At 39.7% G+C, this 20,580-nt stretch overlaps 1 protein-coding gene across 1 annotated transcript in view; it reads right to left on the bottom strand.

The window, feature by feature from the left end:
* LOC308189189 (uncharacterized protein) overlaps window positions 1–20,580 on the bottom strand; it is a 208,308-nt gene that overhangs the window by 150,838 nt on the left and 36,890 nt on the right. The window contains exons 4-5 of the mRNA XM_080578961.1: window positions 19,855–19,953; window positions 9,021–9,095 (exon numbers count right to left, since the gene is read on the bottom strand). Coding sequence (XP_080435087.1) covers window positions 9,021–9,095; window positions 19,855–19,953 — 174 coding nt within the window. The remainder of the gene's footprint in view (window positions 1–9,020; window positions 9,096–19,854; window positions 19,954–20,580) is intronic.

Here is a 20,580-nt window from a genome sequence, read left to right as displayed (position 1 = left end):
ATCTGAGAGGCAATTAAAATTTGGAAACAGACCAAAGCTACAAGTACATCACCATATGTAGGGCAATATTTTAATTACAAATGAGAACATGATGGAAGATTTCAGTCCAGTCTCAGGATTTTGAAACACCACAAACTAAAGACATTGAAAGGGAATGTTTAGATCCAAACATTTTAAAAATAAGGTTTAGATTTAAATGCAAAAAGCTTTAGTTTTCTATTAATGATATGCATCTTTAAGCACAAGAGCATAAAGATCTGGAAGCTCTTCTAGAACATTTCTTTTCTCAATACAATGGCTGTTTTTAAACCCCAGTGCAGAACAATAGTACTCTTCCAATATCTTTCCTTTTGTGCTCTGACATTGCTTTAAGAAAGAAACAAGCTTGGAGTCGGCTGGTATACCTGCTTATGCAGAAGTTTCAAAGCCATAGACAAGTGACTTCTGTTTATTTTAAACAGAAATATATGTGTACCTGTGTGTGTGTGTGCGCATCTGTGTGTACAAGTGTGTGTTTGTTTCTGTGTTCACCCTGACATCCAAGGTACATGGCTATCTGCAGTTCAGTGACTGTGATATCACTATGATACAGGACAGATCAAAAACGTGTGAATAAACAGAATACTGCTGGAAGCCACTGTTGCTGGAAGCCACAGTAGTGAGGGCAGTGAAACTGTGCTATTTAGAAACTATGGCTCCTTGCTAGTTTCAAACTATGCAGCATGGCTAGTATAAAACTAGGCTTTCCACATCCATCAGTGTGGTGACCATTACAGTTAAAAATTACAAATAAGATTTTTTTTTTATATATATATATTTTAAAAAAGGCAACTAAGTGAATGAGATGAAAGCCAGACATTGACTGTGTTGTCCATCCTGCAATCTGCTCTTCCAGCAAGAGCACAGATGTTCTTATAGGACATAGGTCAAAGCAGAGCAATACTGACCTCAGAAGAGGAGACCTTGGGAAGGGAGTTTGGTTTTCAACTGAGAATGTGGTTCCCTTTTTCCGATTGCTTTCTGTCAACGGTAATTAAGATTGCCATGGCAGGAGCTGACTGACCTCATACAAGCAGGGAGTGACCTGCTGGAGGCCCCAGTGGGCTCAGCCGCTGGGCAAGCCCTGGGCACCCCACAGCAGCAGCCGGGCAGCTCCCACCTTCCCCATGCAGTTGCCATCCACTCACCTGGGAGAATTGCACTGTCCAACAATGAGCTGCTTGGTCATGGACAAGAGCCCAACCCCTGGTGTGAAGTTGTTGCCAGAGTAGTTTTGGCATCCAACCCTTCAATCTGAAGTGAAAGCGCTTGTTTAACATGCTTATTTAACGATCCACATGCCCCAACCTGCACCTTCAGAGACCTAAGGAGGCAAAATCAAGCCTGGATTGCATTTATCTTCAAACTACGAGCACAAAAGAGGATTTAAATATCTGGTCTTAAATGTTCCTAAAACTGCAAGTGTAAAACCACACAGAAACATGCTCCCTGAGGAAGGCTTGCAGCCGAGTCACGGAGCAGAAACTGCTCGGGTCTGTTCCAAGTCATTTACAGATGACACAAGTCATATCATTTTTCTGTGCCTCACTGCCACCTTTGGACTCCTCTGTTCAGGCAGTAAACAATTTCCAGAAGTAATCATCTCTGACTGTGTCTGTGCTGCTCTTAGTTCAGCGTAGCTCAGCTGAGGAGGTATTGCAACTATCTGTTTCTCTGCTGCAACAGCAAATCTCTAATTATAAGCTTATTTGAATGGTCTTAAAAAGGGGGCAGAGCATCATCTTCTATGTATATACATTTAATACAAATGGGGCTGGGAGACAGAATTGTTCCAGTTAGCAGCTTTCAGAAAAAAATTAAACACAATAGAATATTTTGGGATTTTTGGAGTGAGCTCATGACACCCGTGCACTGCTGCATCTGGGAGACATGCATTTTAAGCCCCAAGGTTCTTTCAAAAATCCTGGCTGCAGTAGTTATCGCTGTTTTATCGCCAACTGAGGGATCCCTTTCTAACCTTAGGGGAAGTCAGTGTCATCTACTGGATAACGTAGTGGCCTGGAACTGTACAGACTTGCCTCTAATCCTAGCTCTGCTGTTAGTTGGCTGAGATGGCCTTGAGTACATCACCTCACTCCTCAAAGCTCTTACTCCCCATACACAAAATGGAGACCCTGACAGTTACTTCATTTTTAAAGAACTTGAAGATCTACTGGTGAAGATGTCTTAGGTAACAGCCACATATTATCATTAATAACTCATGCTCCTTATGCAATATTCTCTGTGCCAAAGATGGAAGTCATTCAATTTGCAGAATCTGCCATTAATTGCTCTCTTGCTGTTAAAAAAAAAAAAAAAAGAGATCTTGAAAAAAAATTTGTAATAGGAGTAGTGGGGGCAAAATCAAAACTAGCTTTCATGTGAGACTGGTTGAATTTATTATTGATGCAATTGCCTACAACAGAATGAATGTAGGTCCACTGACCCAAGGAACTCCCTCTCCATACTCTTTCAGGGTGTCCTAAATGCTCTTAAAAAGGACAGAACTCTTCAGTTCCTCAATCACCAAGTCTCTAATTAAGCTGAAAAATATTTTGACCCTTTGCTCAATTTCAGTGTTCTTACTCAAAATAGCAAAAGGTATTCTAATTAAAAGTAGATTTTATAATGTGGGTTTCTTTTTTCCTTTTTCATTGGCACCTTGAAATTACAAGGTACCAGGAACCTGAAAAACAATGTGGCCTGTTTGCAGGCTTTTTGTTTTGGTTTGGTTTGGTTTGGTTTTAAATGAAGAAGGTTAAAAAAAAAAAATCCTTGTGTGTACAAAGTGAACATTTGGTAGGTAAGGTGTAAGCACTTCTTTTTATTCCATAATTGTAAGAGAAACGTTCTTTAATGTGCAGTAATAACATTCAAGCTATGCTATTTTGCAACAAATAATAATACACACCAGCATGGGGCATGATAGCTAACAAACTTTTTCCAGCTAATGTATTGCCCATATCTATCTACCTTATTTTCCAGTGCCTTGGCTTTTTAATCCAGCCTTTTCTGATGGAAATCTGAGGCTGAGTGGAGCAGTAGTTACTTACCTTTTTAAGGAAAGAGTTTGAAGCAAGGCTGCTGAGTATCTCAAATCATTTCCATACAGAGCAGTGTATAATAGATTTCTTTTTCTTGTTTGTTTGAGTCAAATAATACTCAAAGTACAGAAAAGCTGGAGATGTGACTACTTGAATCCTTTAGTCCTGAAAAGCCCTAAGTTGTTTCCAAACTTGCACAATGTTATGCAAACAGGGGGGGAAACTGTCAGAAAAAAAATGCAGAGGTCATCAAGACCCAGCAATGTGCATCAGTTTTGCTCGCAAATGAAGGAATAAATTTATCATTGCAGACGTTGCATTAGTTACCGTAGACATGCACCATTTCCAAGATTTCTCGGGGGGTGAGAATACTGAGTATCAGAGCCAGCTTCTCCATTAGGCTTTTAACCGCAATGCTTCCTTGTTTTGTCGATGAGGAGTTAGATTTAGAAGCATAGGGAGGGGAAGCAAGCACACACAAAAAACACCAACTCTCTAGCTAAATTAAACTAAAACCTAGGTGAAGCCTCAGTGGGAAGCCTGCTGCACAAATTGGATCTCCAAATGCAGAAAAAATTAATTATGTGATGCACAGCAATGAAGTAAGCAACACCTTGAAGTTAACCTGGGCAGAGCTATTGATTCAGCAAGAAAAAAAAAAAAATCACTTTGCTTCACCCTCTCTGTTGTTCTAATGTTAGTTTGGACTGTTGCCTGACCATTTCCAGATAGCATTTCGTTCATCTGCAGCTGTTCTAAATGTGCACTCTTCCCCAATAGTTCAGACAAAAACTGATCCCATCTGAGTCAATATGTTGGTTTTGTGGGGGAAATACTGTGTGTGCAAAAAAAAAAAGAGCTTGCTGTAAACACAGTAGAACAGACTTTGCCACCAACCTGGAGCTCTGAAGTGGACAACTCTCAAGGCCTCCAGGGCAGCAGATAGAATTGCTCGTGCAGTTTTGCCTACCTCTGCTCCAGCAGTGCCAGTAAATCACTAGCAACTGATGACTGTTCTCTGACCCAAAGAAGTCTCATCTTGCCCCGTCCTACAAAGTTTTCTACCATCTCCACTTCTATGTGCTGTGTAAATGGGAATGCTGTGTAAGAAAGATGATTTGGGTTGTGCACAAGAGTGATGCAGGGAGCACACATTCTACCTGACTGCAGTAGCCTGCCTGAATTTTAGAGAACTATTTTTAGTCTGTTTGGTGGTCTGAGAGAGGGCCACAGCAGTGCCCATTTTGCTGTTCAGAAACCCTGTGAACCCCAAAATTTTGCTGACCAAAAAACTTTCTGTTTCAGATTTGCTCTGCTGATCACAATCAGCCCCTAACCCAGCACAGCTCCATACTGAGAACTGGTGCTGCTAATGCACACAACACATGCCTCTGCAATCATTGTTGCCTCCTCGTTCAGCCCCAGTCAGCCAATCCTAAAAGATTTGGATCTGGGTAGCTTTAGCCACCCAGGCATCTTTTCAGTTGAATTGTCTTGAATGATAGACCCCTGAGTTACCTGGGAGGAAGCAGAGCCACAGGACTCTCTAATTGAGGGGTTCCTGGTTCCAGACTTTTTATTTCCCTCCTTAGTTTAGCAGAGCCAAGATTTATTGACCTTCAAGTCGTGCTACAAAACCTTGCTGTTGTTCTTGGCTTTTCCTGAGGAGGCTATGGAGGCAGACTGAGGCACTATGGAACTTTCTGCTGGAGTACTTTTTCAGATGCTGAGCTATTAAAGTCTCTGTATTTTATAATGATTGCTGTTGTGTCTGAAGTTTCAGTCGACTGCCTTTATATAAACCAAAAATAATCAATCAATATATTGTTCTTTATGAACAATGATAAAATCCCATTATTTGTTAGTGGCTCATCTTTTTACTTCAGCTTCCACTGTTTTACAGGAACATGAAGAAAATTAAGATACATTTAAAAGAAAAAATTTACCTTTTGCTTATTTGGCAGGCTGTATGTAGAAGGTTCTAATCAACTTTCTCTTTTTGTGTCCTCTACTTTGTAACAATGAAGACAAAGTAAAATTTTCCACTGTCTTAATTAGGAAGAAAACAACTTTGTCGCAGAATGAAAATAAGGCACTCCTCCCCTCCCCACCAGCACTGCAGAGTCCTTTCAGCTGACTCACACAACAGGCCTGGAAGAGCATGATCTCACTTCGCAGAAGGTCTTAACAGCTGACATCTGGCGGATTGAAGTGTGTCAACACTAAGGCATTATTCTTTAGGGTAGGAAAAAATTTACAGTAATGAGGCTGGGATGAGGATACAAAACCCTAGGTATGGTGATGTATTATTTCACTTCAAGAAGAAAAAAAAATGTAGACTGATTCCGTGAAAAGGTTTCCTAGGAGTAAAGTCTGTTAGACTGTGAAATAGTTTTAGAACAGAGAGTCTGCAGTAAAGGAAAAAGAGAAGTAGTCAAAAAAAACATGAAGCCCATTGAAGGCTTCTGTGGCATTTACTAATTCTAGGCAAAAAGCAAACTGAGATAGATTTGTAAGAGGGGTGAGACTCAGTACTCTAGCTTTCAGATATCTTGGCACCTAATGCAAATGCCAGCTACAGGTCAGGTGTCAGTAGTTGCCTACAGATGGAATTCAAAGAAGCTAGCATTGTCAGCCAAAAAAACTAAGAGAGCTTGAGGGATTTTTGCCCATAAGCAAAAGAAGTGGCATTAAACCTGCTTTTCAAACAGTATTGAAGCTTGGCATTTCTTTCCCCTTGGGATATGCAGCCATGTAACTCTCCCTGGAGCATGGATGTCCAAGAAACAAATAAGAAATCCAAGCTCAAATCATTCCCTTGCAAGAGTGGGGTTTGACTCTCCCACATCCCAGTTGGCTGCTCTAAATATCCTATATTAATTAAGCCATAAGAGTTAGGTATAATTACCTCCATATTATATTTTCTGAGCAGTTTAATGCTTTCAAAGCATGACTACCATATTAAATCCTAGTTGCAGATATAGCATGTTAGTCCGATTGGGCTTAGGCACAGGAAGAGCCCAAAGTGCCTTCACACTATCAAGACAGCTGATTTTGCATACGGTCAATAACAGAAATAGCCAAGAATCTACATAAGAAATCTAAAGATATCTCCAGAACCAGAGAAGAGCTCTGAGTATTAATGTCAGACATAAATATCTAAAGAGACGTTTAGTCACATAGTTTCTCTCCCTCCCAAAGTTACAACGGTAGCAAACAAAAGCATAAATCCCTGAAACAGTATTGCTTTCCTGATTTCTACTTTCAACGTCAACATTTGATTTTGGATTATCCATAACAGAGAATTTTCCCTTGATAAAAGGCTCTGTACACCCTTGAGCCATCTCTGACCCTCTGTCCCTCTGAACAGCAAACTCTGTGGCCATGCCAAACACCTTGACAGTAAGTACTGTTTGAGCTTCAGTTTCTTCACCTCAGTAGTTTCTGCTCCAAAGGGGAAGCAAACTACCAGGAACAATGAAACTAGTTTTCCCATCCCTAATGCTATGCTCAGCACAGGACTTTTCTAGAACACAATGCTTCTCAGAATTGGTTTGAGACCTGGAGTGGAAGTGCATTACACGGCATTAAATATGAAGTGGACTACGAAAGCAATAAGCATATGACCAACAAGAAATTTGACTGGTCTTAATATATGATACTACATCTTTATGACTTCAGGTAGCCAGTTCAATTAAATACAGTTAAGTGCTTTAGTGACAAAAAACAGAAAAGTTAGTCAAAGTTGTCATTGACTTTGATGTCTATTTTTAACACACTCAGTCCCTTGGTGCAACTAGGTTGTTGCAAGTTAATTAATGACTGCTTAAATGTAAAGAGCTTTACATTTCCTTTCATTTAGAAAACACATTACATTTCAAGGGAAAACAGAAAGCTCATCAACCTGAGTTATCCAAAATGATTCAGAGCAAAATGTAGACACTGAGACAAAGCCCACCATTAATATAACAGAACAAGGACGTTCAGTATGACTTTGTTTGGAAAGGGAAGCATACCATTCCCAGTGAATAAAGTTAATCATTTTTCTAGGCCTTTTTTTCTCTCCATGAGTTACCTGTTAAGTCCCAGTTGCTTCAAGTTTGCTTAATGTACCCCTTGGATTCTTCATAAACATATGGCACAAATATTAATGAGTTACTGTTGCCCCAGTGTAATTGGTCATCTAACCAAATGGCTCTGTTTGCATTCCTTGATTGGATTACCTCATTTTCTTTACAGAAATGTCTAAAAATTGATTGGAGCTTGGTTTCTTTCAGGAGGTTTTTTCATTACCAACACCACCTTCGCCCAAACCACCTACCAACTCCTCATCCTTAAAATGATTTCTTAACCCCTATGTTCCTCTGCAACAAGCTCATTCTCTACATCCAGTTAAATTATCAATCTATGGTAATGAGCATGGAGTCTTTAGCCTAAAAGACTTGTGAATTTTATTTGTACTCTTATGAAAAACACATTTTTTCTTTAATAACTTCAGTTGCTCAGCTAAATATTCATAAATAATGGACTAGAAGACATTGTAAATGCCAACAAAGCAAGGTGGGATTTTTTGTTGGTTTTTTTTTGGTTGTTGTTTGGAGGGGGTGTTTGTGTTTTTTTGTTGTTGTTTGTGTTATTTTGTATATTCATCCTGCTGGAGGCAAAAGGAAACCCTAGTATCTATAAAGATCTGAACCATACATTCCTCCTAGAGTTAAATGCTAATACTTTTAGATAAACTGAACTTATTTATAATAACACCATCTGCGGGATTCTGATAGTGTTGGGGGGAGAGATTAATTTATCTTGCATTTTAAATAGAGATGGCCGCTGGCATCAAAATCCAGATCTAGCTTTTAGCCACCCAGTTATCAGAGAATTCCACATTCAGGGTACTGCATCCCTCACCAGAATGTTTCCATAATACCAATGGACATGTGCTATGAGGTGATGTAGTGGAAGCACAGAGCAGTCCCTCCTTCTCCCCAAAGCAGGCAGCATGTCCAGATGGATCACAATGCAGAATTCCCCCAGTAATGATATGATCTAACAGTTAAAACTGGATTTAATTTCTAGGTTTTTAATTAGCACATCACATGGCATAAGCATCTCACCATATTTCTGATCAATTGAGTAGGTAGCTTTACTTCTGGAACAAAGGCTTTCAGGCCCAGGAAATCTCCACTAAACAGACTATTTAATACATACATACATACATTACCCACCCTAAACCTGTTGCCATGCCCTTTCTTTTGCCTCACTTCATTCAGCATGACTTGTACAGCATTACCAAAGGAGATGCACCTAGGACAGGAGTCCACATGAGCCATTGTGCTGCATTGCCCCTTGCTCAGTATTATACTTCATACGCTACAATTTTTTATTTTTTTTTCCAAAGTATTGGTTCTTGTAAACTTCATAGCTACCACAACAGTAGTTGCTGAAATAAAAGTGGTTGGAAAAGAATGCAAAACAAAGTCCTCTGCAAAAAAAAAAAAATCTTCAAACGACACAAAGCAACCTGGGAATTATGTGTTCCATGTGATAATGCAAGAGAGACTGGTTACATGACACCCTTCAAACTTCACAGCAGCAGCCTATAGGGAAAGGAGAGGAACTCTGAGACTTTAGGTTTTGTTTCTAAGTCTTGCTGTCTTTCACATATTTCCTCCTCTACCCACCTGAACAGTGACTGTAGATGGTATATATCTGATTAACAAAATCTAAAATGCAACACAAATACTTGCAGCAGATAAAATTAACATTTGATTCCATCTATAACATTTCATTAATTCCAAGTTGCTCAACCATTTCCTAATGAACATGAAGAAAAGTTTTATTTGCCCTTCCAGAAGAAATAAAATACTGGTTTCCCCCCATGAAAACCAAAATCTGTCTTGTTAAGACAAGTCCCAACAAGAGTCAGTTATCACATACCAACATTTCCTTCCTGTGACCTTTTAACTCATTCATGACATCCCAGCCTGTTTCATTAAAGAAGTCATATTCAACCTGTAAAGGAAGGAAAACAATGTCATGCTTCAGTAATGAATTATTGCATATGCACAAAGTGATCTAATGAAAGAACATTCATGAACACAAGCTCTGGTATTTACTAACTTCTAAGTGTTTCTGTAAAGTTGTAAACCAATATTCTTTTAATATCAGTTTTTCACTTAGTGCCTATGATTTACAGGTATGATAAAACTGGGCCTACAAGTAAGTTGCATAAAATTCTTTACATTCATCTCTTAGTTGAACGTGTGGGTTGCACAGGAAAAATGGCTGCTGTTTTTGCCAGATAGGACACTGTAAACTTATATATAGGATGCATGCTTTGGAAACATATGTAAGCTAATTTATGAACTGGAAGCAATATAATCATGTTAGTGTCACCAGCACAATCAAGGTGAATTTGCTCCCAGTTGCCTGAACTTCACTCAGGTACCTCCCTGCAGCACTCACCACAGACATACTGCACAGCTGCACACACCTTCTGTGGCATGCTACAAGGTGTCTGAGCAGCAAAGCCAGTAAATATATGCAATTCTGTAAAAAAGCGGGATTAAAAGACACTCGAGAAAGGATTCTATACACGTGAGGCGATATCACGTAAGTGTGAGTACTATGTGTGAACTTGATACATGTCAGGCAGCATCATGTAAGGAGTGTGTGTACCTAAGAATTTTCTCTAAATAGCCGAATATATCTGTGTATCCTGGCCACTCCACCCCAGGCTTCCACTCTAGGTCTCCTGAAGGCACAGATTCAGAAACAGATGCACCCCCATTTATTAAAACACCACATTTACGGGGGGGGAACGGGATTAAATAACAAGAAAACCTTCTCCTCTTAACACAACAGTCTTTAAGAATCACTGCTTTCTAACTCTTAGAAAAGACAAAAGCCTTTCTTAGTTGCAGAGTAAATGAAAAGGATGTTATGGAGAAGGGGAGTTCATGAGGATAGCAAGGACTGGAGGCAGGGAAGAGGAGTGTATTTGTATTCATCACTCTTGGTGTTATGCATTACTGTTGCTTTAGCTTGGTCAAAAATGTCCATGCAAAAGGGTTGGGGGAAGCCTCCTTGTCCCCCCTCCTGCCATGGAGCCTGGCGTGAGGAAGGATGTGCAGGAGGAACCTGGCAAGAGGCCTCCGCGTGCCAGGTTTTGACTATGTGAGCCCAGGGAGAAATCCACAGGCGGCTACGGGGAGGTGAGAAATCACTCCTGACAACACATTTTACCTGGCAGTCCGACATTGTTTATCAGCATAATAAAAAGTGCCAATATTTACCACCTGTCTAAAATATGCAGTAATAATAAACACAGTTACAGGGCATATTATGGTCAATGATGAGATATTAATTTATACCCTTGGAAGGATGGGAGGAAGGCGAAGGCTACAGTGCCTTACAGGGGGGTGAGGCTTGCTGTAGATGAGGCCAAGGCCTTTCCCTCTCTGATGAGAACAAATGGAAAATTGCATTTATATATATATTTTTTTGTGTTTGTTTGTTTGTTTGTTTGCTTTTTTGTTTTGTTTTAAAATAATATGCCTGTTTATATGATCAAGTTACAGAAAACAAATGGCCAGGATATTACCTTTCAGCTCCTGTGTCAACTCCTAATATCTGCATAACAGCATGTGTTGATTTTGTACAGAATTAAAGATAAATTAACTGGTGTGTCGGGGCAGCAGGGGCTCCCTACAGGGTCCATCAGTGAAGGGCCTGGCAACCCATCCCCATTCCACCACCCCACCAGGATCAGAGCAGCTGGGGACACCAGAGCAGCCCCAGTCCCAGGCACTGGGCACCCCCCTGGGGAAGAAGAGAGGCCAAGGCCAAGCCTGGAGGCAGACCCGCAGCTAGGCCTGGCAGGGCAGGGCCCATCAGACAGGGCAGGGCTGTGGGTAACTGGAGGCCAGCTCTGCTGGGGCCTTGCTGGGGCCCCAGGGCTGACATGGTGGCCTGGGCCATGTGGGAGGCACAGGGACCAGGCAGGGACAGGTAGAGCCGGCAGTGCCTCAGGGCCATGGTAGCCAAAATAAATATCAACATGCAGCGCTGTCTCATCAGCCTCTATGTCCTTCACTGAGTTTTTTCCCTTTTCCCCCTCCTAGCTCTGAACAAGAGCTTGTTTAGGATGCTTTCTTCTTCTCTCTTTGGGCTGTTTTTCCCCTGAGGAAGGTGAGAAGCCATCCAGTGGCCACCGCTGCTGCCAGCACCATCCTCACAGAGAAGGAGGAGAGGCCGCAGGACGTGCACAGCTCTGTCACTACCACTCATAACCCAATTAAATTCAGTTACCTCTAGTGCAAATTTGGAACTGTGGGCTCACTGCCAAGTAGCAATATATAAATTCTCTGCGCACAAAAGCATTTTTACCTACAAAAGCCAGGGAGTCACCTTCCATTCATGAATAAGAGACTTGTGAGCACCTCTGCACAACAGAAGCTGCAGGTGGTTGTTACAAAAGATGTGTTTTAATAGACTTGCTCTATTTTTTAATTTGGTGATGCAATGCATTGCTTTCAGAAGAATATCTTCCAGGGCTGTTTTTCACAGTTTTGTTCTGCAGTTTATACAGAAAATTGCGATGGTCAATTAGGCCACCCATGTTGAACATAACCTTGCAAACATCACTGATTATCTGCATAATACAGAGAACTTATGTTGTATTTTGCCTTTGGGTTAACATCAGCTGTAAAAACACTGTCATTTGAAAAGGCCAGACTGTACATAGAGTGGTAAGGGCTGGCACCGAGTCACTCAACAACTGCATGTTTTTCTATATTATGGTACTGGTTAAGAATATAGTTGGCTGGGAATTTTTCAACAAAAGGCTTATTCTTGGCCATGAAATTTCAATTAGCTCAAGCTTAATTTAATGTCATGGCCATCAATGGGGTTCACTAGTTTCCCGAAAATGACACAGCACAAGAGCATATCATAGGAAACAACCATACACTTAACTATAGTAAAAGAGGTGGACAGCTTCTTACCATGCCTGTGGTCTTCTACAGACAGCTCTCTGCCTATAACTTCAGACCTATGATGAAAGGTGGAGGTAGCCCTATATTTTAAGACACCCTTAAGTACAGCAGCAACTGAGCATTCCTCACTGCCATGCCTATGAGTGCAACCATCTAGGATAAGACTGGGGTTTCACTTGCCTTGCTGTGCAGCGTATCTGGGAGAGGAATGTGGATGGAGAAGCACACCTTCCCCTGACTTGCTGCCCTCCTGCTGCAACGCAAAAACAGGGTCCAAGTGCTCATGTGTGGGAAAGAGGAAAAAAACAACAAAAGGAAAAGGTCCTGCTGTGTGAAGAGCAGACCTCTTTGGGCCACCTGCAGGATGAGCACATGGGGCTGCTACAGCATCTAAAGAAGTAGGGGTGCACAAAGAGCTGGCACAAGCTCTTTTCCACATACACCCAGGGATGCACAGATTGGCGGTCAGCCATGCTATAGCAAATACAAAGTCACGTGTAGATTTTAGCAGAGCAAACAACTCTTAGTAACTATGTTAAATAGAACTTATATTCCAATATCTGTGGCCAGATAAAAATCTTCTAATTAGCACTGTAGAACACAACAGAAAGTCCCAGGAGAGAGAAACCCTAGGATGTTCTTGTTTAAATGTAACCCCCAGTTTTGCTGATGGTCATGTAGAAAGACTGGGAGTTTTCTGTTTGCCTTCGGCTTTTGGACTAGAAGTACTTTTACTGCAAGTAACACTAGAGAGCAAAGATGCAGGAAAACAATTATTATTATTTGGGGAAGTAATTAGACCTATGCATCACTTGCCTGCACATTTGTTCCATATTTCCATAATATGTGGAGTCATCCCTACAAATGAAATAAAGAAGACAGTCTCCCAACTTCAGGAATCTGAGGGCAAGTCAATTCTAGAAATCCCACGTGGAAATTTTCATGGTCTGCCACATGAAGTCAAACACAGGATTTATTTCTCCCTCCTTTTCCCCCTCCTTTAGTTGTATCAAGAGTTATTTAGAATTGGTCTGGTTGTCTACCAAACATCTATGCTCTTTCTCTCACACAGACATACACACGTGCACCCCCACACTGCCGCACTGGTGTGTGCATACACATCTCCAGCTGTGTCCTGGAGGTTCCTGGGAGCCTGAAGGGAATGCTCATGAAACATGACTTTCACAGATTCTCAGTCCATCTGGAACACTAGGGCAGCATATGGTGGGGCAGCACAGTAACTGTTTGTGGACATGTCAGACTATTTTTATCTTGTGTATTACCTGATTAAGGTAAGAGAAGATGTGCTGATTTAAGCTCTTTCTCCCACATTAACCCTCTCCAATTTTATTTTTCAATTTAAAAAGAGAAGACATTTTAGCCAGCCCTGGAGGGATAGTATTCCCCGAAAGGTACAAGAATGTTCACATAAACATGCCATTGCTGATACAATTATACCAGCTTAGCATAGACAGAGATTAAAAATAAAAAAAAAATAAAAAAAAAAGGTGTGCAAGAGAAGGATGTTTTTTAATATAAATTGTAGGGTTATCCCTGGGGCTGGAGAAAAAGGTACAGTTAAAAAAAAAAAAAAAGGATTAGGAAATAATAACTAAAGCTGCATGCTTTATTACTTCAGGTAAAAATATCTTATGAATAATATAATCATTGTCTCTGGTTATTGGGTATGAAAAAGATAAGTGTAATCAGTGTACTGTAATACAGGAACATTAACACTTTCACATTGACTGGATACAGACTTAGAAATGAGTTAAGAATCACTGGGTCATCTAAGTGGAGGATTATTCTACACACAGGCCCCTAGGTCAATTTAAATTATTTAATTTATCTCAGTGACCGCAGGGGCCTAACCATCCCTGTGCCTGCATTTTTATCTTGCAGTCCTGTTAGAATAGGTTTAATTCTAAGGGATCAGAAAAGCTAGGCTAACAAGACAGTGCACCAAAATGCAGGCACTGGCTCTTGTAGGGTTAATAATAGAACCACAAAGAGAAATGACTCAAATTATACCAAGGACATTTTATTACCCAGCAGCCTTAATCAGTATTTTTTTTTTTTTACACATTATTATACCAAGGGTCCTTTCAGTGCTCATTGGCTTGTTACAAGCATTAAAAGAGGGGACGATGCATTGCAATTAATTCCATGCCTTACTCTGAGTCTCACTGATTTCTTTGAGTAGAGTTGGGACGAAGCAGACAGATGCAGCGTACCCTACTGCTGAAAGCTGTCCAAAAATTACCAAGAAGGAAGATGAAGTAAGTTTACCACCGCACTACATTGTCACTCATTACTTTCACAGACCATTGCAGTCATTTGACCATGGGACATATTCAGTGCCAAGGCATGCAAGGTTTTCATAACCCACCATCCAGCCCCACTGCATGTGAACACTAGTCTGATTTCAATAAAGGGTCAGCGTATCTGATATTCCCACTGATATGTTTTGGAGCTATGAAAATTTAAAACTTTGGCTCTTGCACCTCTAGTGAAATATTGTAAAATAATTGCTATTTGGTAACACTTCTCTGGAAGTTTCAACTATAGTGGCTTTCAAGCAGAGAAAGAAAGAAGAGAGTGCAGTAGGGCCAAATGTAAGATGCAAAAGCACTGACAAAACAAATCAGGGAATAGTTACTGGCTAAAGTCTGTAATGAATTATTGACAAATATACTCATGCTTCAATTTGAATTTAAATTAAATCAGTTACACAACCAACTCATCTTGACCCCACAGATAGAAAAGATTAAAATCTCACTTTAAAGTACAACCCTCTTTAAGAAACCAAATCAATGACACCTGTGGGCTGACACAAGACACAACCAGGCTGTGAAATTCCCAAAGGCCATGTGCTCTTATTTTCCAGGAAGTTAGGAAATTCATATTATCCATTTACTCATACTCAACAATAGATCAACAAGCTTAAACTTCTCATTGGTTTCACTTTTGAAATGAAGGGAAAATTGTGGTAGATATTAAGATACTTCCCCTCACATGGTGCTCTTTGCACAACGATATGGTAGGATGTTATCATGTCTCTGTGATCCCTTCAGCTGTGAAAAGCCTCAGCTAAAGTAATCGCAGTTATTGACCAAGAATATTTTTTTTTTAAATGAGAAAATACCTGCATTGAACATATCCCTAGAATGATATTTAAGGATATTTAACAGAAAGCTGACAGCTACCAGTGCTCATTTTGTGAAGGATTATGCCACCAGTTTTGTCTTTCAGTAACAGCTGACCAAAAACCATCCAAAGCAATGTTAAACACTGTGGAAGTTTTCCTACCAGGAATAAATCAAAAGTTGACATACATTGTTTTGCAGATTCAACAGGGAAACTATGCCCAGTGAGGCAAGTTAGTTCTGTAAGGTTTTGTTTCTTCTCTATCCAACTTTTTCATTTTTTTCAGTTCACTTTAAATTATAGGCATAAAAAAATCCCAGAGAAAGAAAATTTACCTGAAACAATCAACTTTTACCTATTAACTGCCTGCAAATCTGCAATAGCTCAAGGTTGTCTGTTGAGTGAATCTCAGTCTTGACATACTCAAAACAAATTCAAAGAAGATATCCTCTTGGGAAGCTTAATTTTATGCCAAAACTGGATGCAAAGAAAGAGTTACATCTGCTTGGTTGTTTTTGTTTGTTTGTTTTCCAAAGGGCAAACAGAAAACAGACAACTCTGCAGTGCCAATGAAATTCTGATCTGGATAAAGCTTCTGCAGCTTTAAGTCATGGCAAGGTTTCAAATTGGTTACAAATATTAAAAAATGCAACAAAATCACAGACATGGTGTAGGTTAGCAGAAGATTTTTTTTTTTTTAATTAACCACTGAGAGGTCAGTCTTGACAGTATTCCCAGAGCTGGTACTTTCCACTCTGACTGATTAGCCTAGGTTACTTTCAGTGGTTTCATACAGCATACTCTTTTTAACATGGCAACCTTTTCCACCAATGTCAAAAAAAAAGGGTTCTAGTCTCCATGTAGAAACCTGTTTACATGCAGATTTAAGCAGTCTATATACAGTGTTTCAGAGGAAACTCAAGGTGGAAATTGTTGAATCTCTGTATACATTACAACATGAACCTGAAATAATAGTCATTCAATACAAGTTAGTCGGAGCTATTTATTTACTGCTTATTTTTTCCTTTAATTGGAAATTCACAGCATCAATTTTAAAAGTAAAAACATTCTTTAACAGATTACCTTTTAGAACATGTTTAAACTTAAAAAAAGGTCCTACAAGATACTATGCTTCAGTCAGCCAGGTAGAAGAAAACAAACAGATACTTTAGAGTTGATAGGCACCAGAAAAATTCAGAGAAATCTGGAAGTCTTGAAACAAAATCCTATAGATCAGCGGCAGAGCATTTTAGTTGAAAAACATTAGGGCACCTATTGAAAATGATTCTGAAAGCATTTGTAGGTCAAATATTCCTCTATTGTTACTCCAAGGTGCTCAAGAGAAGCAAATTGTTTTATTTGCTAACTTTTTTTTGTATTGGCCAACAGGCCTAGAAGTCCACAAGTGTAAAACTGCTTCTTCCAAAACATTACAGAAAATTGTTGATTATTACCCCACTGCAGCAATGCTCCTTGCCTCAATCAGTATTTTCTTTTTATTGAGGCAATGCTTTGTTTTCCTTCACTGAATAAGCAGCACACAACCAACCTCTCCAGCAAGACTTCAACTTTACTCCTCTTATCCCTCAAATTAATGGTGGAAAGTGAAGTTTGTAAAGACACTAGAGCTCATAACATTAGAAACTCTTGCCTGTGTTTGCAGTTCCCCATATGCACAGCCTCATTTGCTGCTCAAACTCAGTAGTTCTAACAGTTACCTATGCAGATCTTACTCTAGAGTTTGAAATTCCCCACCTACAATATATATAGTTAGTCTTAATAAATAAATGACTTGGACCATGCATTATATATCATTCAAATCCATGAGGACACAAATTATGTATAATACATTGGCTGTGTAATTTATTTATTAAGCAAAACGTGAATTTTCCATGCTTGTGTTTTGAGGCACAGTTTGTCACACACAGCTAAATGATGTATTCTTATTAGTCCCACTCAATTACCAAGTCATCCCTCTGTGCACTGTATATTTGTTAATGATAGTGCCACAACGCTGCATCTACAATACCTGTGATTTTAGTGATTCATAACCACTCACTAAAACTGTGAAAATGATAAATTGACTGCTGTTGATTAAATGCCGCCAACAGTATGTTTCGTATGTGTTTGTCGCAGTTAGAAGTTAAAGAAACAGCATTGCTCCAATCATTTAAATATCTAATTAAGCAGAGCCCTGGCTAGATAGAAAGAGCTTGTTGGAATGAAATATCATTAAAAATAAAAAAAATAAAAAAGTATAGCCGTGATTTTTGCATGTGTGTACATAAAGACTTTTCATCACAACCCTGCTGATCATAAATATGTCATGAACAAAACAAGACCAAAAGGTAAAAATTAAAAAGGATGAAAAACTTAGAACGGCGTGGAGTCCTCCCAGACTTACTGCAAAGCTGCACATGGTTGATTTGATGGCCTTAGCTTGTATCTGAGATTAGCGTGAGACAACAGTGAACTCCAGTAACATATAAGGCAGTCCTTGATGACAGCCCTTAAGACTGGGGCAAATAGAGTGGAGAGGAGATGATGTGGGTGTGGGGAGAAAGCTATATTCCAGTAAAGCAAGCAACACCTCTCAGCCTCCCACTGTAGGAAAAAAAAAAAAAAAAATGTTTGCACATTTCTAGCAAAGGAATGGCAGATGAAGGGGAAAGCATCTCTTTTAAACTTAGATTAATTATCTTTACTGCTTTGCTTAATGCTTTTTCTTTTCCCCCCTTTAGATTAATCCTGTGTAGAGTCCTCAAGCTAATACTGGAAGCACAGTGGAACGAGACCAAGAAAAGTGGATGTTTCTGTGCCAACAATTTGACTCCTATCTGAGGATGTTGGAGTAGAGAGTACTAAAAATAAAGACTTGCCAACTTATGGTCATCTTATTAAGATGAATTGGAAGTGGTTTTTTTTTGTTTGTTTGTTTTTTCCTCTCCCTCATTTTGAATTTGGAGCTAAGCATATAGATGCCAGAGTACAGTAGAAGGTTTCTGCCTGTTTTTTTTTTTTTTTTTTTCTCTTAACCATTCTTCACACAAGCAAAGCTTCCAGATTTCTGTACGTAGATAGGGACTTTCATTTCAAATCATTCTGCACTATCTGTGCCCAGAAAACTGAGGAGTTGCACATGAGCTGATGCAGGTATGTGATATGCAGGTATGTTGCAGGGACAGCACTACTGAACAGGAGAAGCAGAGAAGGGGGAAAGTCTGACAAAGAGTCTATGTCTTGTGTAGTCCATTGTAGGTTTTTTTATTTCGAACACACAGACTATGTCATGTCTAAAAATATTTCCCATTTAAAAGCTGCAAAGAACACATATATGCCATTTATCACACCTAAAGGGTGGAGGTTTGAGCCAATTCTGCTTAAATTTTAATTTATGTCCACAAGGACAGTAAATACTTCAGATGTGGTGCTTACATCACAAAATTACCTCCTGCAGCAGAGTCTTACCAATATAGCATGTATGGTCTTTTTCATTTTGTATGCAAATGGTCTTCTCTCTCTACAGAAAATGTGTCCCCAGCATTGCACGTGCCTTCCTGCTCTTGTATCTCTGGACTCCCAGTCAGGGTTTTATAGAAGCCAGTAAATTAGGAGGAAAGGAAAGATATTTGCCTTTCCTAAGAACAGCTTCCTACAAAGGGAGTAAATACTAATTATGATAAAGAAAGCTCCAAGCTGTGCAACAATGACATGGAGAAAATAGTCTTCAAGGTGGGCAGCACTATGGTTAAAGTGGCATGCCTAAGTTAACAAAGAAAATAAGGGCCACAATTGTAGATTACTCTGTGTCTCTCTGAAATTTAGACTAATGCCTTATTTCCAGATCAACAAATCATCCAATCCTCTTGTCAGTTAATGAGTCTCTTAAAGATACTTTGCCCTTAAAACATTTTTCATCTGTAGAACTGAAAGTGCCTATTCCTCTTTACACTGTAAACTTACACACCACATTATTCAGACCACACAGACTAGAATATTAAGTGTTGCTCTAGTACAGAAATCTTGAGCTTTCCCCTCAAGTCCAGCAAGTAGTAGTATTGGATAAATCATTTACCTGAACCATCTCATTTCTGACTTAGAATCTCCATGCAAAGTCCATCCTTACACATCCATTAGTAGGAGTGTTTACCGAAAGACAGCAGAGTAGAATTTGTTGCTCCCTGCTAAATTTCAGACAGCAGCAAAGAAGTTGCAACAACGTAAACTATCTAGAAAGTGCAGCAAAACAGCAAGGCCTTCACTTGCATGCAACTGTGCAGTCACACCTGCCTAAACCAAGCAGTTCTACAGCTGGCTGTGGGTCAGAAGGACCAGTCTGGGTTTTAAGTTTATCATTTAGCTACATGCAGAAGTGCAGCACTGTGCTTAGCACTGGTTAATTCACCCCATCATGAAAAAGGAGCCTCTGACACAGTCTATTGCTTTTTTAGAAAAGACTCTGTGGGTGAGACTTGGGTCTATCTCAGTAAATATTTTAAATAAATAAATAAATAAAAAGATTTAAATAAATAAATAGAAGAATGGAGTAGAAGGAAAGAAAGAAAAGAATCCTTCTTAATCCATGCCAGAATGGTCAGAGGATTTTCTCAGTACAGTGTTTCTACTACTACCTCCTCCATCTGAAGCTCTGAGCAACTTGGAAAATCTTCATAAATAATTTCTTCGGCAGAACTCAATTCCTTCAGTGCTCCAGAAGATAAGTCATCCTTGAAGACAAATATACAAAGTACCTGTAAGGAGATGGCAAACCACTAGAGACCTTCCAAAGCCCTTGGAAAAAGCCTTCTCATGTCAAAAGAGCAAATAACACAACCAAGTTCAACAGAACAACTCAAGAACATGAGCTTATAACCACCAGAGTCCCACTATTAGCTTATTCAGTGACCTGCCTCAAATACAGGAGAAATTTGACAAAAAGCACAGAGAGAGAAAGAAAAGGCAAGTAAGCATCCAACCAGAAAGAAAACATATCTGGGCTACGTCAAGCTGGGGAGAACATGGGCAGCTATTCATGCACACTTGTGTGTGCGTACACATCAGCCGGTTGTGTATGGAGAAGACAGGCAGAAAAGAAAGCCTCAGGGTGCTGGAGAAACTGCTGCTAGGATTAGTTTGTTCTTCCAAGTGAGCTGTGTGCAAGGTAGCACTTTGAAGCACATCACCTAGCTGTACGGCAGCAGAAACTTTGAAGCAAGTACAGGAAGAAAAGGCAAGATTTTTCTACAGGTCAGAGACCAGAGAGATCAGGAATTAATGTCTTTTCATTGTTTTTTCCACGCTTAGCACAACCAGACCCCAAATATAAACTCTGAGTCTTGCAACAATACAAATAG

The sequence above is a fragment of the Anser brachyrhynchus genome, assembly GCF_964034855.1.
Source record: "Anser brachyrhynchus genome assembly, chromosome: 2".
NCBI lineage: Eukaryota > Metazoa > Chordata > Aves > Anseriformes > Anatidae > Anser > Anser brachyrhynchus.
Note: the sequence above shows the minus strand (reverse complement) of the source record. Positions and strands in the feature narration are given on the sequence as shown.